At 34.3% G+C, this 18,102-nt stretch overlaps 1 protein-coding gene across 1 annotated transcript in view; it reads right to left on the bottom strand.

Moving 5' to 3' along the window:
- Positions 1-18,102, bottom strand: part of LOC145691226 (uncharacterized) — a 266,108-nt gene that overhangs the window by 94,986 nt on the left and 153,020 nt on the right. Inside the window, exon 2 of the mRNA XM_081766884.1 lies at positions 16,295-16,471. Within this exon, the coding sequence (XP_081623010.1) occupies positions 16,295-16,471 (177 nt within the window). The remainder of the gene's footprint in view (positions 1-16,294; positions 16,472-18,102) is intronic.

The raw sequence follows: 18,102 nt of genomic DNA, 5'->3' as shown, positions 1-18,102 counted from the left end.
TTAAAATGTTCTTTCTCTGACGGAATACTTTTGTAGACGCATCTAAAAGGTAGATTTAGGGGTAATTGGAACAGACTAAATATTTTTACCCAACGATTTGTATGGATTGAGGTGTATCTAGCCCTTTAAAGTGTGTGTTGGAAAACGATTTGACCGTGTTTCGATCTAGACATTGTAGAAAATTATTTAGAAATATATTGTATGCGCGTTTACGTTAAAAAACGTGAAATTGAACCTAAGCATTTTAAAACAGAGAAATGTGTATATAGTTCAAAAATGTTTCCCACTCTTCCAGAGCAAAGAAGGGTATTCTGCTAATATGTAATAAGACAAATCAGAAATGCATAAAACAATGCTAAATAAGTAATTTGATTTTCAGAGTTTGAGACGGATAAGGAAGTGTGTTCCTTATGAGAAAAATCACTATGAAAAACATTCGTTTAATAATGTTTTGTTTATATGATCTACAGCGATTGTACTCTAATTTTATATCTCATTGACGGTAAATGTGTAATGCCATCCCAAAATACTTGCTGAAAGTATATTTTAGTATCAGTTTCACCTTAACACGTGACATTGTTCTTGTATAACATCTAGATTGATGTTAATTTTTTTTGAAAATCATCTTTATCGATTTTCTCTGAAACCACGTATCAGAGTTTACCTTTAAGATGTCACTTTGTTCAACTGTATGAAATCTATCAACTGATATGTCAACTCATCTTTAGACACTTTTAAGAAGTGTTGTTTACCACAACTACTTTATATATATATATATATATATATATATATATATATATATATATATATATATATATATATATATATATATATATATATATACTCAGCCCGTGTATCCATCCGTCAGGGCCCAAAAATCTTTAAAAAACTACTTGATGGTTCACCATTAATTTTGGCCAAGATGTACAGGGTAAAAAGCTAGAATCCGAGTTCATTGGTGATTCATCCACCGGAGGGGGTAGAAATCAATCATTTAAGTTTTTACAGTCATCACTATAGAATCAAAACGGTAATATATAGCGAAAAGTGGATTCCTGCAATGGTAAAAATATCGTTGATAAACTGAGTTGTTTACAAAAATACACTTGATTTCATAGTTTCTTCTACAAAGTCGGCAGGTGCCAAATAATAATACGGTTGAATGTATGTATAATTCTATGTATATTTACGTATTGTAAGATTCTTTTCTGCTATTTTGTTAATTGTGACAATGGAAGTCTATTTATTATTATTATTCTATGTAATCTTTTGGTCGTCTTTAACACCAATATTCTTATTAGTATGAGGTGGCGATAATGGGCTAACATCATGTGTATAAATTATTTCAATCATATTGACATTTTGGTAATTATTTAAAATTTTAGAATAGTTCTGACATGTTGGACTTCCACGGTAATAGATGAGAGTCTAGTTGAGTTAACTCACAACCTTCACCCGCCACTCATATGATACTAAAACACACATGTGTATTTCATATTCCAATGTTAATTTTTTATGATTTTGAATATTGCTACAGCGATCTATTACAGTGTGCACTACTATTGTGAATATTGTTGTACAATGTTAATATTTTATAGTGTGTGTTGTACAGTGTGTTGTATATTGTACAGTGCGAATATTCTTACAGTGTACGCTACTAAATCCGGAAAATGAATGATTTCTACACACACACAGCAAACTGTTGCATCACGAAGGAGGGGAAAAAGCTCTCTAAGTCTTAGTTCACTAAGGGCAAATGCCCAATTTTTTCGTTTTCTTACTTTCTTTTTACAATGTATTAATAAGCACATAATGACCTATCAGTGTATCTATCTGTAACAACGCTAAGCGTACTAGTTTCAGAGTTGTTGTACTTCTATGTACCAAAGCGAGTGTTCACTAGAAAGTTCACACCTTTATTTCGTCTTTTGTTTCTCCTGAAATATTAGGTTTAGTAACAACTGCCAGTAGTAAAAAAAGGTATCTTTTGTCCTGATCCAGAGTGCGTTTTGAATTGACTGTCTCTTTTTACGGTGTTAGTGTTCATAACGTTTCCTGTCTGAAATACAGTAACTTACGTGCACTGAAGCTTAGATACATAAAAAGAATATTCAGAATGGGACATATTCTCAGAGAGACTAGCAACGAAAGAGGATATGTATAACATGTAAATGAACTATTTTTAAGAAGTTTTGTTTCCCAGTGCGTTCAAAAAGTCGCTTTGAAGTGAATTTAGACACTTTCTATGGTGACAAAAGGATTGAAACATTCGCCTCTTTCCTTTTATATGTGTATCTTATGTTACACACTACTGTCCTATACACACAGTAACGAAGCAAGATTTTAGCTTTCAACTCAATAGACATAGGCACATACTAAACAATAAAGACAGTTTGCGTTGCATTATAACCAGTTGTTGTGGTAAAAGGTCGGTCAGAGTTCTGTTGAGTATCGAGTAATAATACAGATGTGTGTTACCATGTAAACAATTGAGCAACAAGATTTTTTTAGAGAGGTTGAACATGTGTTTCGTGTATGTGACAACTGTAGAGATCATGAGAAATACTCTTTATTGAAAAGTGGTCCAACAGTACTCGTTGAACAGTAACAACATGAATCTAAAACTATTAACGTACTGAGGAACGCTGTCACATATAAAGTACATACAATATTACCAGTCTTTACATTGAGTGTTAGGAGAAACGTATACAAGCTAAGATAAACCATATTAATCATTACTGCAGTTGAGTGTTTCTACGCATCTCTTTGAAATAATTCATTGCGGAGGAACATTATGAGCGCACTGTATATGTTTAAGGAATTTAGTTTATAGAGTTTGTCAGTGTGTCCGTCCGTCAAAAATATCTCTATTTGATTTATCATTAACTAACTAACTCTATGGCCTATGGAACCCGGAGGTTCAATGCCGCGTTCACAAAAGCTCACCACTGACTTTTATCCTTAGCCAATTGGATCCAGTTTCTACTTTGTATTCCTATCTCTGCGAGATCCATCTTAATATTGTCCTCCCATCTGCGCCTAGGTCTTCCTAATGGTCGTTTTCCGATTGGTCTCCCAGTCAAGACTTTAAAAGCGTTTCTACTTTCTTCCATTCTAGCTACATTACCTGCCCACCTAAGCCTCCTAGCCTTGATGACCCTAACAATGTTTGGTAAACCGTATAAATTATGTAGTTCCTCGTTATGAAGTTTCCGCCATTCAGCATTCCCGTTCCTCTTGGGTCCGAATATTCGTCTCAGGATATTGTTCTCAAATACTTTCAGTCTATGTTCTTCCGTCAGTGTAAGCGTTCATGTTTTGCAACCATACAGAACAACAGTTTTCTGATTATCGTTTTATATATTTTAAGCTTCAAATTCCTACACAGAATTTGCGACGACAAGAGATTTTGAACCGAATAGTAACACAAATTCCCTGCTTTTACTCGACATTTATTTTCTTCGTGAATATGGTTTTCGTCTTAATATTGATCCTAAATATTTGAAACTATCCGGTTTATCGAAAGTATTATTTAATATTTTAACGTAACCATAATTTGCTGTATTCCGGTCCCGACGGACTTCCAAGTATTTAGTATTCTCTGCATTTACTTCTGAATCCATGTCCCTGCAAGCGTTTAATAAGATATCTGTATTTCTTTCTATCGTTTTCCTGTCATCCCCTATTAAATTTACATCATCAGCATATGTCATAACCTGGTGAATACCGTTCAACTCTAGGCCCTGGTTGAAATCTTTGCTTTTCCTTATAGCGTGTTCCAGAATGAAGTTGAATAGCAATGTCTACAACACATCCTGTTTCAGGCCATTTTCGACGTGAAAGCAAAAATTTTCCTACACATACTTTACTTTGGGATTTATTTAAACATTTGATTTATCATTACGTGATTAATTAATTACTGCTTGATTAATCACTATTAATTAATCATTAATTGGAAAGAATTGCTTGATTTATCACCATGATTTTTTGCCAGAATATAGAGAGTAAAAACTTAGGAATCGGAATCCTTGATGGAGTTATATTCAATTCGGAAATAATAGAAATAAGCCATTTCCAATTTTACCGTTGATCAGTATAAAACAAAAACGGAAATATTATAGCGAGAAGCGGGTTCCTGCAATTGATTACTCTTCTTAAGATAAATTAAATCTCCATCCTTAACTATCTACCTGGAAGTGATATAAATCGCCTACAGCTTCCGATTTCCATATTCACGTATATAAAGAAAAACAGTAAGGGATAGCGAGATGTGTTCTTTTTAATCGATTTAGCTTTCTGCAGATAGGTACACTCATGTCCAAAATTATTGTCGCGTGTCTATAAATATGTTGTTGTAGGAATATAATTTGATAACGAATTCATATAATTCACTTACTCACTCTAATTTTCGTATTTATATTTTTTTCTTATGAAATTTAAAACAAATATACATTTCCCGACTATACACATTGTGTCTGCATTAAAAGTACCCTGCAAAATCATTATCAAATTATATTCTTACAAGAAGACAGTTTTGTATGTATGAAATTTGTAGTTTTTGATATCATAGTTATTGCGATAATCATTTAGGACATGAGTGTATATCGTTCTTCTTAAGCTTATATTAAAACCGTAAATGACAGAACTCAACCACTTCCGGCTTTAACGTTCATCGCTATAGAGTAAAAACCGTTATAGCCAGCGATTTTTTTCTGTAATAAATTAAGTCTGCTAAACAGGGACACACCCACACATTGGTCTACCGGGTCCAGTCTCTCCCCCTACAACTTCCTAACTAGACATGTACTTGTTCACTTTCTTAATAAAACTATACTTGTTTAGCAGAGGAATAATTGACGTACCATAAAGACTTGATCTTACATTTCATTTTTACTCTTCCTTCTCTTATGAGAATATAGATGGCGTTACTTGACAATTAGTTATCATCTGTTCAGATGTTGAACAACACCAGTACAATACTACACAGACGTAGTGTTTTGTAGTATTGGACCGCTCAAAGAAACCTCTCGACCCCACCCAACAAAAATTTTGTGGGTGCTCCGAAGAATATATTCCATCTCCACCCCAACTTGTTTATTAAAACCGTAAGTAATAGAAATCTACTACCACTTAAGGTTTCAGTATTAATAGAGAAGCTATAAATCCATGAAAAACAAACTCATTTACATGCTGTACTCATGATACCGCTACTTATTTATGCTAATAACAGCAAAACAAACAACATATTCTACAGTAAGTTACTGTAGATATATATATATATGATAAATATATACATATTTATCAGACGACATAATTCATTTATTATTTTGCCAGATGTATTAATGGGGGCTTGTATTCAGCGCCGACGTATGTTTTGGGAGGGCAACCGGAGCAGCAGAGAAATTTTTTGAATGATTTCTTTTTTATGTAGACTGAAGGGAATAGCTTTATACATTATAATACAACATGTCTATGAGGACAGGCGTAGATACAGAGGGAGCACTCATTCATTTCTCCGTTCTGCCGCCGCCAATGTTCCTACGGGTTACCCCTCCTATCCCCTTGGAAAAGTCTGTTTAAGCTAAGGTGTGTTTGATATTTAATGCTCCTTGTACCTTACAGTTGTAGTGCCCTACATAGGTATAGTATTTACTTTAAATTGTGAATTATAGTATTTGATTTTGAAGATTAAAAATGAAATGAAATTTGTAGCTTTTGGTATCATAGTTTAGGCTATATGCTAAAGGAGTCTGATGGCTAATAAAAGTGATTGGTTATGAATGAATTGGTGGAATGAGAATGTGGAAGGGGACTGAAGGATCTCGAGAAAACCTACGGGCACGATGTTGTCTACCACAAACTCACATGTCCTAGGATTAAAGCAGAGACCAGTCGCATCAGAAGTGAGCGCTCTTCCATTCAGCTACTGGTATTGAATTTTGATTAAACAATGAAAAGCTTCCACTTCAAAGAAGGGTTTTGTGTTTCATTGCCATTTATGAACAAAATATTAATTGATCTATTTCCTTATATACAACTCGTTTGTGCCTAAATGAAACATAATTATAAATGATAGAGATAAATGGTAAATGTAACAAAGCTGTTGGATTTTTCTAAATTACACTCACCATTTCGTGTCAGATATGAGATCTAAAACAATGAACATCTTCGCGAAAGATCAGACGGTAAACATTATGTAGCAAATATTGCATTCAGCAATACTGACAAAACAGACCAATAAAAGAATCGACTGCATCAACTTTAAGGAAATAATTTTAGAATCAATTTTCAGTATTAAATTACGAATTTATCTCTGAGTTTAATCGTGAAGATATTCTTCTTTTTCTTTACCGTCGTCTCTTTGGAATTTGATGTCTGGCCTCAGTTGAATTACAGTAGATGCACGTCAATTTGTTCTGTACGTGACGTCATTTTACGCGTCAATACAGAAACCATAAGAGGAGTCATTACGTCGAGAAAATTAGCTTCATTCGCTACTGGACATAGAGACAGAGGGTATCTTGTAGATTACAAGGAGAAATAGCAATCGATAGGAGTTTCTGAGTTCCTTCTCTCAGAATCATTTTCTATAGAATTTAGTTCTCAATAATCTTGTCTGGGTAGGGAAACTAAGCCTTGCTAAGTGTTGTTGAGACAAATTCGTTTAGTAATCGATCTTGGTATTCAAGTATTTATTAAGGAATAAAAAAAGAAAAGAAAATTTATCTTATGATAGTATTAGTATCATAACCTACCTACCAGATGAATTTTATTGAAATCTATTTTCATTTCTGTTTACTTACTATTTACAGTAAGCTTTAACTGGTATAGAGGACTTAGTCTACCGCTGACTTTTGGAATCATATCTCACCCTCTTTAACAAATACATTATTATTAGGAATTGTGGAAAGTGCTACACTACACTACGTATTATAAGGTTAAAGTTAAAAATAGAAACGTCCATTACATTGACTTTGTAAGTAAATTTACGTGATCTGAAGTTGATTTCCGTCATACCAGTTCAAGGCTAATATACGTACAAATTGTACTGTAGTTTCCCTGCGTAGCGTAGTTGCTAACGCTCTTGCCTTCGGTGCGAGCGGTCCCGGGTTCGATTCACAGGATTTCGGCCGGTGGGGGCACCCGGTCGAAAAAAAGTGTAAAAAGCTTTTTCAGGCCAGCCATCCCGAATGAGGTTTTCCTGAGTTTTCCTCATTAACATCAGGCAAATGCCGGGATGGTACCTAATTTATAGGTCCCAGGCCGCTTCCTTCCTTCCCCAATCCTTTCTTCCTTCTCTTTCCCCGGAGAGTGTGCTCGCCGAGGGACATCATCCCTCATACATGTCGGGCTAAATGGCCTTAGATGCCGAAAACCCAGAAATTTAAATCCTAAATCCTAAATGGTGTACTGTAGCGAGATTTCTATATTGAACCAAAAAGTGATAGTTCCACGTCTTGTGTATGGAACTCATTTGGATGTTTCTTACACTAAATGTTTATTACCCATGTACCCGCTTCAAATATATGAATTTTAGAACGTTAACATGCTTGGAAATATTACAGTATTCAAAAGCATTAGAATAAAATATATTCTCATTAATTCTCCACCATACGTACTCACGAAAAATCTCTGTATCGCTTTTAATTATACTCAATGTTAAGGCTACTCCGATTTATCCCATATCCTAAGTTGCCAATGTGTAAACTATGTTTAATATATAATTGTGAAATTTATAATATTGTTTTTAACCAAATCATGTTTCTTAAACTTCCAGTGTGATCAGAATATGCAAGATCATATTCATTTCTTCCTAAATTACTGTCATTCAAATATACCTTCCTTCCACGCAGTTACTTGAAACACAAAGGAAAGAGTTAATAGTATCTAGTGAAGGAAAAGCCCTCATTAGAGAAACATGAAATATTTATCTAGTGTAAAAGTGAGAATTTCGAGTTGTGATGGGATTTGATTTCAATTTCTTCCGTTTGATGTGCCCTTTTTTCATTGCTAGAGTATTTTATGTACAAGAAAATAGTTAGTTACCTATTTGAAGATCATGCTATAAATATATTTGCTTGACCTATCCATATCAAGTATCATTTGGAAATTAGTTTCGATCAAGTAAAGCCGCAAACTTTGTCAGAATCTGACAGACGTAACTTATCCACTGAAATGTTAACGAAAGATTTAGAAACCAGTATACATTCTTTAACCTCGGAGTGGAGAATATAAAAGAATATTCTTAATTCCGTCTTTTTTTTAGAAGTAAATACTTTTTGTACATTACGGTACTCATTGACCAAGAGGAGGAACTTGCGCGTTGCAGCTGTGACCCTGTTATCGATTTCATAAATGATACAACACACGTTTCTGGTTAGGAAGAGTGGATTTTGCTGACTTCAACGCCGCGAGAACTGTAGCAGCAACGCAAGTTTACCGACGTTCATCCTTTGGAATTTCGAAGTGACTTATAAATGCATATGCATGAGGAAGCCACTCAAAACCCAAGTGCTGGAATATATGCCTTCAAGGATTTATATTAGGACCATAGATGAACAGCGCTCCGTCAAGAAAGTATCTTAGAAAAAGATTCAACAGCTCATGTCAGATTACAGAGGATTTTTACACTCACTTGTATGAGATAAAATGTAAAATCTTGAACTTGTAGGCATACTAATAACATAATACTTAAATAAATAATAATTTTTTCATTTTCGTGTCTTATATTCGTTTGTATAAGATCTCGTTTGATTAGATACTGCGGGTCAAATAAAGCTGAAAGATAAGTAAATATCACTTTGACTGTGAAAGGGAATGTTTTCCAAACCATCTCAAAAAACACGGGAGCTGCATCTTAAGTAAATATAATTGGAGTGTTGCCTCTGCTAGTCAGATGAATTTCTTTCTTAATATAGTCCTAAAACTCAGATAATATATGAATTGCTTAACTTGAAAAAAAATCTTGTTTCATTTCTTAATGTGAATGAGTGAGTGGGTGTATTGAAAGTGAGAACTTGGTGGCCAGTTTCTTCTACATGTTGAAAACGTCATATGAAAAGTTAGAAGTAATGAAGATAAGCTTAAGGTATAATTGAAAAGTTAGGATTGGAGATACAATTTATAAAATCATAGAATATGTTCGACTTTATTACACAAATATGTATTACCCAACATTAATGAATATTATTCCAATATAAACTATTATTTTCTTCTAAGACCTCTTACAGGGTCCAAATGTTAGATCCTTCATGGAAGACTCATTGAACTGTTTTCTTTTCTTAAAATATGATACCATCGCAAGGATTTAGTTATAAAAAGCAACTATTTACATCTATCATACACCTAGTAACACGTATACCATACAATACCAAAGAACTACAAAAAAATCTATGACTTCTTGTATTCTAAGAGCATTTTCTTAGCTTTTGTACACACTTTTCTACATCTTGTAGTTAAATTATATTATTATTATTATTATTATTATTATTATTATTATTATTATTATTATTATTATTATTATTATTTTCAGCTGCATGAACATATTTCTGTTTTTCAACATTTAATGCACTCAGGTAAACTATTCTTATATATATATTCTTATATATATATATATATATATATATATATATATTTTCTTACAGTCAGGTTGCTAAATCCCAAAGTAACCATTTTCAATCTCTTTGTTCACGCTTTACACAACTACCAGTTCTATCCACACTCCCCACCAGACCCTTGCGTTATCTCCATAATCAAAGACGAAGAATTATCATTCAAGTGCTGACAAAGAACGAAAGTAATTAGAAATGAAACTTAGCCAAAGAAGAAATATGAAAATGCACATCAGAAAATTAAATATGACCTGAATGAAAAATAATTTAGAAAGAGAATAATTTAGAATTTAAAATAAGATTAAAAATTTATAAGAAATAAAACTTGACTAAAACTAATATGTACTATAATAGGCGAATCGATTTAGGTACCGATCATGGTCATAATTAATATTGGTTCTTTTCTCATGGGGCGCGGTGGCTCAGTGGTAGAGCATTCGGTCCCTGGTTCGATCCCAGCTCGCGCCATGTGGACTTTGTGGTGGACAAACAATGTGCTCGTGGGTTTTCTCGGGGTTCTCCTGTTTCCTCCCACTTTCTTCATTCCACCATTTCATTCATCTCTCATCATCACCGTCTCCTTTAGCCTAACCGGCATAACCGTGGCACGTAAAACTTAAAGACTGGTTCTTTTCTCCATAGGATTGCTGTAATTATCTTTCTGATTAACATCTTTCTGCTTAACGTAACTCGACTTGTATTAAGGCCACCATCTTGGAAAAGTGGCGGGCAAAGAGGTACTTCCATTCAGTTTCTGGCTAATTTTCCAAAATGGGTCAGGTTTAGAAGGAATGTGAACTGGACCAATTTGGAAGAGCAGAAAATATTTTTTTAAAATACCTGTAAATTGTCAGTTTTATCAGCATGTTAAAATGCTCTTAGGATTAATGGTCATCATTTATCTCTTGTGAAAGATGAATTTTGGGATTTTTCTTTATGATCGGAGAAATGCATTTCCTTCCTCCCGAGAACTTTATCTACTTTTAAAGCTTCCTATATTTTGTGTTCGTCATTTTATTTATTTATTTGTTTAGAAAACAAGAATGCTACTTATGTCCGTGCGATCCTGTTGTTAAAATAAGGTTATCTAAAAGGACCAAAGGGGCCATGATCCCTTTAAAACAATCATCACTTTAACAAAGAAAAAAAAAGAAAACATGTTCACATAGCTCGAATACGTCACCAAAGTGACCTATCATTGATGATTGCGCCTCAATCAACATTGCAACGATTTTAGTTTTTCAGTTTAAGTTAGTACATAAAGTTCAGGAATTTTCCGCTCTAAAATATCCTAAGAATGACACTGACTCCGGTTCTTTAAAAATTCCATGTGTATGGCCATGATTTATTAGAAATATTTTCCCTTCGAGTCTTTTCATGCATCAATCGTTGGGCGAGCAAAAATTTAGCTTGATTTTATGTAAGTTTGCAGTAAGATGCAGAAAGAATTGTTGGGTTATTGGCTCATCCTGAATTTGGAAGGAAGGCATTGACTCTGAGCTAAAATGGAAATATAAATTTAGTCGAAACATAGAATTGATAAATGGTTGACATGAGTCATTACGTTTCTTATTGGCTAATGATGAAACACTTGGGGGCACGATATCATATGATTTAATTAACTGCTATTACTGAAAAGAATGATCAATTTAAAGATACTTTGTATTTAGTGTATCTTTAAATGTACATTCATTATAACTATGGAATTATTTACTTTCCATTCTTCACAGGGTTTTCCAAGTAATTTCATTTTCTACGAAGTATAACTGTTCATTTACTGTGAATCGAAAGTTATTACTCAAGTTGCATATTTTACCGAAAGCAAACGATATCTCGGGGTAATTTATACATATCATTTGGTCATATGTTTCCCATTTTATCGTTCTTCTTCCATTACTAAGCACGAAATGTCTGAAATATGTTTTCTGATCATCGTCCTCAATCGTCACGTCTATCAATAGCTTTCTACAATACTTTTTCTTTAAATGTTAGTGTGATTACTTTACAAATTTCACTACGTCTTCTAATAGAAAACTTATTCTCAAATTCTTCACTACATTCTTCCTGAACAGAATAGGTACAATTAGTTTCTTGAAGTCAAAATAGGATTCATCTCTTGTTAACTTCTTTACAGATCTGCTCGTACATGTTACGTCTTCCTTAATACTTTCTCAAATGGTATTTTTATTATTTATGCAACACTATCCTACAATCATTATAAACGGAAAGGGAATTGTTGCTTTCCTAGTTTTGCAACCTCCAACATGCTTTTTCCACTTTTTAGTTTTAATAAATCCCCATTATAGAGTGAATGTAGATTTTCATTCGAGTCAGCCTGTTATTACACAAAATACATAACTCTTCACAACTCATGTCTACATGGCTTAGAATAAAATAAGAAAATGACAATCTACTGTATTACAAAAAACGAATATTGTATAAACATCCATATAACTGCACTAGAATGAGTTTAAGTTAACATGTGCACCTTTGTTACAATTTGCATTTTGTAAAGGACCCTGGAGCCATGGTGCATCAATGGTAGTGTGTTCACTTATGGTGCGTGCGGCTCTTGGTACGATCCCAGTTCGCTCCAAGTAGGATTGTGGTGTACAAACACCGTATGCGTAGGTTTTCTCGAGATTCTTCCGTTTGGCTCTACTTCTTCATTCCATCATTTTTTAATTTCTCATCATTATCGTCTCCTTCATTTGTGGTGGACAATTACCGTGTGCGTAGGTTTCCTCGAGGTTTCCTCGAGGTTCCCCCATTTTTTCCCACTTTCTTCATTCCACCATTTCATTCATTACTCATCATCACCGTCTCCTTTAGCCTAGCCGGCTAACCGTGACACCAACAACTTAAGACTTTATTTCATTTTTTTTTCATTATCGCCTCCTTTAGCCTACACCGCACAACCGTGGACGTAAAACTGATAGATTTAATTTCATTTCATTTTTTAAAAACTTTTCCTATTCTTCAAGACTACCCGAACTACAGTATTATATATGCACATTTCTCAAGTACATAGGGGCCACGCTGGGTAAGTTTAGAGCGTTTACGTTTGGTACGTGGAGTCTCTGGTTCGATCACAACTCTCATCAAATGGGATTTGTGGGGAACAAACTCCGTGTGCGTGCATGGATTTCCTCAGAGTTCTCTCTCTTTCCTTCCTCTTTCTCTCTTACACTATTTTCTATCATTCTTATCATCACTATTTCCTTTAGCCTACACGGTATAATCGTGGGAAATAAAAACTAAAATATTTCATTTCATTTTTCTTAAGTATATAAAAAATGGTTCTTTATTCATTCATCATAGCGGATAAATAGGATATTACATAACAGGAGATAACATTGATTCCTGCGCTAATTAAAGAAACGCAATTATACTAGTTTATGAAGCTATTGTGATATTAATGATATTTTGTGTTCGTTTGTTTGGAACTTTGTGTTCTTTTTTAGTAGCAAGGCTAATGAGAGCTTTCTCATCCCAAAGGCGAGAACAATTACCACTTATACACAGGGGATCAAAAATTTGCCTGGCAACCCTTACCTTTTATATCAGGTGTCTATGAATGTTTACGATAATGAGATCTCATAAAACCGCAATGAAAATATTGTGGGAAAATCATGGGAAACAATTTCAAAATTTTGAGTAACAATTTCCAGAAACGGATAAAAAAAATCGTCCGATTTCGGGTGAAAGAAAACAATTTAAATTAGTTACAACTTTGACAAAATACATTTATAGACGCTTCTAGAAACACACATTTCGGAGTGACGGAGATCAACAACAAATTTGGCTTACGGTTACCATGAGTTTGAGTGAATCGACTGTTTCCACATGCAATAAAACGTTTTAACTCAGCGTTAACGTTGTGAAATATTATTTAGGATATGGAGCACATATGAGCGTCATTTTAAAGAAATTGAGTTTGCTGGATCCAGAAAATAATAATATATATATTTCCAATGTTTTTCATGGACCTTATTTTCTGCGTGCAAAGAACAGGGATTCGGTTAATAGCAATAATAAAACTTTTAGAAGTTAGAGAGAGAAGGATATGTGAAAATAATATGAAAAGGATCTACTCATACACTTCATCACACCACTGATTAAATGACGCAGAAGAGAAATGAGATAAAGATTAAATGGGTTTATAATCCATTATCGACTTTAGATTTAATGTTTAGGAATTAGGAAGGATGAAATTTTCCGGTAGAGTACGACGTTTCGATTATGAGGTTTCTCGCAGGTGACAAATAATCTCAAAACAAACAATAGATTAGGATTAAAAATGATTTACATTGACTAAAGTAGTTTGCAGTAAAGATTTCTCAATACCTAACGTTAGTGAAAATTACACTGGAAACTGACGTGACTACCTTATAAATAAGTACAAATATTAATTACTTCATTTACCAAATGAAAATGAAATTATAAAACTATGAAGTTCGTACCATTCGGCAAACTACCATTTCCTCTTTCACAATTAACCATTCTTTTGTACGGTGGTACATGTTTCCATCTTCAAAGTGCATATATTCTTGTCTTCCTTCTGTGGAGGAGGTGCAACTTTTGACTCCTTTATGAAGCAGTGCCGACAGCAAATCTGATTGTAAGAAGAGCAGGTGGAGAGGCAAACCCAGTTTGCGGGGGCAGCTTTTTTTTTAACCAAAGATATTACCAGGTCGTTTTATATTATTTGATCTACATTACAATACAACATGTTTGAGGGAGCAGTCAGTGTAGAGGCTGACAGTACTATCTGGGGTTATCTGATCTTCTTACTTCCTCTTACTTCGCCACTATTTTACACTGATCGGTCGCATTCCTGTCTAGGTTGTATCATCAGTTAATTAGATCAGAACAACAAGTAAATTATATGTAAATTACAAAATACAATAAAATATGTCACGGAGTTAAATGTTAGGGCCACGGTAGTTGACTGGTTCTTTCTCCATTGTTGATTATAATTGTTTAAATCAGGTTTCTCAATTTAGGGTTCACGACCCTTACTAAAGGTTGCGAAGAGAGGTGAAAAATATAAATGTAATTAGAATCTTGTAGCGGAATACATTCATTAAAAAAAAAGTTGAATTTCTTATGTTGATAAACACGTGTATTTATACTTCCACGTACACTGTTAAACTGTTGATTCTATTCGTAAATAAGGCTTACACACACACATATACAAACACACACACACACACACACACATATATATATATATATATATATATATATGACTATAAACGGTAAGTACCGAAAATTCAAAACCTTCTAGCAAAACGGAAATTAGTTGGCTGGTCGTTGGCAAGAGAATAAAATTTATGATTAAAAAAAGTGGTGATACGAAATAGGTTGGTTTAAAACACATGAATTTAATATTGTATATGCATAGGTTTGTAACAGGAATGCCGACACTTACATAACATATCAGTATTAATCTACAATCATGCTAAAGTAATTTAAAAAATACATTGTAATACAATATTGCGCTGTTTGTTGCTTTATACGTGAAATTAAGGCAAAAGTTTCCTTGCACTCAAAGTAGAGACCATTGTGTTACATAGCATGAAACAACTTTTCGGCTATTTCTTGTTCTTCAAAGTGGAGAACCTCTGCACTGCATCTTTCACCTTTTCATGTTTGTTGAAACGATGCGAGTGTAGGAAATGAACCATGGATTAGAACAAGAATAATTTGAGTGTGAGGTCAGACTATGTGCTAAGTTTAGCATTAGTTCAATTCTTTCAAATTCCTGGAATTTATTACGGTCGTATAAGAGGTCTTGAATTGTCCTTTTACAGAAGGGATTGCTTTCTGTTTGTCAATACGGGTTATTTTGGCACATAATGGCCTATGTTTACTCCAAATGTTCAAAGTATAGGTTGACATCCTCTGCTCGACCTTCCAGAATGAAGTCATACTGAATTATTTCTTCATAAGTCCAAGAATAGCATAGTATCACATTGTGTTCGAAATTCATATTTGCCAACAAGTTTCGTCACCTGCTGTTCGATTAACTAATCCTTCTGAACGTTGGATTTCGTGAAAATATTCACTTTTAGTCAAATGTTACCATTCTCTTCATAAAAAGCAGCTTTGTGTTTTAACTGGGATTAATTCATGACGGATAATTTGGTAGCTTCGGAACCTTTTACTAAGCTCGTGAAGCTGACGACTGGACTGCAAGATACCGATCTCGCCTGATAAACTCCGAGTGCTAGTCGTCCGATTGCCTCCATGACTCAATGACCTTCGAATCGAAGGATTTTCTCCTTGGTGACCCTAGCTGATCGACAAGATTCTTGCAACTCGACCAGACTTGTTTTCAACCATTCGTTTGCTATGATATGAGCAGCGGCTATTCCACATTTCGCACAAAAATATTTCGAATTGTTCCCTTGGCATTATGGCGAAGCATAACTTTGCGACTATCAAATTACACGAAACGTAACACTGCATAGGCTTTCACAGTACAAATTACCACTATATATCCCCTTGCAAGCAAGCACCGCTTCGAAAACACTGTAACTACTGAAAGATTTAGTTTATTTCAGCTCAAAGTTTCATTGCGGCTATTTTGCTTCGAAGTAGACATTTTGGTTCGAAAATAGAAAATGTATTATTATCTAACTGAAAATGTTTATTGAGATATTTGTTACAGTACTTACCTTAATGTAATCAGTGGACATAACAAAACTGCAAATATTGTCACCATGAGAATTAGGTATTTCTGAGTCCTCCGCTCCCTCCGCACGTCTAATTCTGCGTCATAAACTTCGCAATTAGCGCTGCGATCTGTGGAGTGTCTGTAGTTCAATCGACGCTCACCATAATCTTGGCTGTTTCTGTAACAAAAAAGTTTGAAATAAGAACATTAATTAACGTATTAAATAAGCGATGACTCCTTAGAGACCTGGAAGTATCAACTTAACTTATCCTTGAAGTCATTAAATTAAATGGATAATAAAACAGAAGGATGCTTATAAAATAAAAGGAATGAGCCACTGCACTAATTTTAGGGAATATACCGGGTAGCTACAAAGATGTTATTGCTTAATCAGCGGCGCAAATCTGTCTTCAACATTGGGGGAGACGGGTAAGAACAGGCATTTTTTAATCGATGTTCTAGACATTTATGAAGTTGAAAAATAACACTGTGGAGGATCTGGGAAGCAGAGTTGCCTCCCACATTAGGAGGTGGGCAGATTTAAGGCTTATTCTGGAGGAAGAAGGAGGTGAGACTCATATTACGATAGATGAATCTGATTTCTGAAGTGAACCTGTTGTGTATATTGTGTATCAAGCGATGTAGATGAAGTGTCCGTTGGAAACAAATCATTACTACTCGAACAAGCTCGTTTCTCCTTTAAGGCTCTGTCTGCGTGACATCCTCTGACCAGCTCTAGGTTGTATGCCGTGTCTATGGGTTCTGCAGCTTGCGTAGCATTAGTCTTGATCAATAGAGCCAGTGGCGTATTTAGGGGTGGCCATCGGGCTCAAGCCCCCCCCCCCGAAATAATTTCATTATTATTTCTTTGCATTATACGTACAACCAAACGCTTCTTACTGGTTCTCAAGACACCCCCCCCGAAACAAGATCCTACATACGGCACTGAATAGCTACATCTTTTCTTCCTCCAAGTCTACCACACAAACCACGTATAAGGGAATGTCTTCGGAAAAGTAGAATTTATCACGTGTCATTCACTACAGATGAACTTTGTATTATCTAATTTTGATTGCTAGCGGAAATATGTGTTTTATACTGAGAATTCACTCATTCAGTTCACAAGGGAAGTAAGCTTACTTTTCACACGAGTATTTTGGACATATTTCACATTTAAGATCTCTGCTTGAATTTCCTTTCATAACTTAAAAGATTCATGTCTATAAATTGAAAATAACACAGGTTGAAAAGTAAACAGTGCAAACTTTTATCGTGTAATTAAGCGCTCCTTATAAACTTCATTTCTATTTTCTCTCATAACATAGGTAATGAGACTTCTTGATTTCTTTGCGCTCTGAATGCTCCAATTGTCTTACCGAATACTATATCAGATTGATAATAATGAAGGAATGAAAAACCAAGGAAACGAGAGAATCCCAAGAAAACCCACGCACGTGATAATTGTCCATCACAATGCCCACTTGGCAAACATATTACACAAATTGCACTCAATCCCCATCAGGAGCTGAATTTGTGATAACATTGGCACTTATGACCGTTTATTTTAATAAGAAGTTTATATAGCAGATCTCGTTTTCCTTACGTTTGATGCTCATTTTTAGCATAACAACTTTTCCTTTAAGGTATGAAAGTAAAACGATAAAATCTTCCTCGAGGACAGTGTTAGTTACAGTCAAAAATTAATTGCAATTGCTTCAGCTCTTTCTACGTTATCACGTTACATACATTAACTTCATATTTATTATATATATATATATATATATATATATATATATATATATATATATA

This window comes from Thermobia domestica, chromosome 1, assembly GCF_964235325.1.
Source record: "Thermobia domestica chromosome 1, izTheDome1.hap1.1, whole genome shotgun sequence".
Lineage (NCBI taxonomy): Eukaryota > Metazoa > Arthropoda > Insecta > Zygentoma > Lepismatidae > Thermobia > Thermobia domestica.
This window is presented reverse-complemented; position numbering and strand designations above follow the sequence as displayed.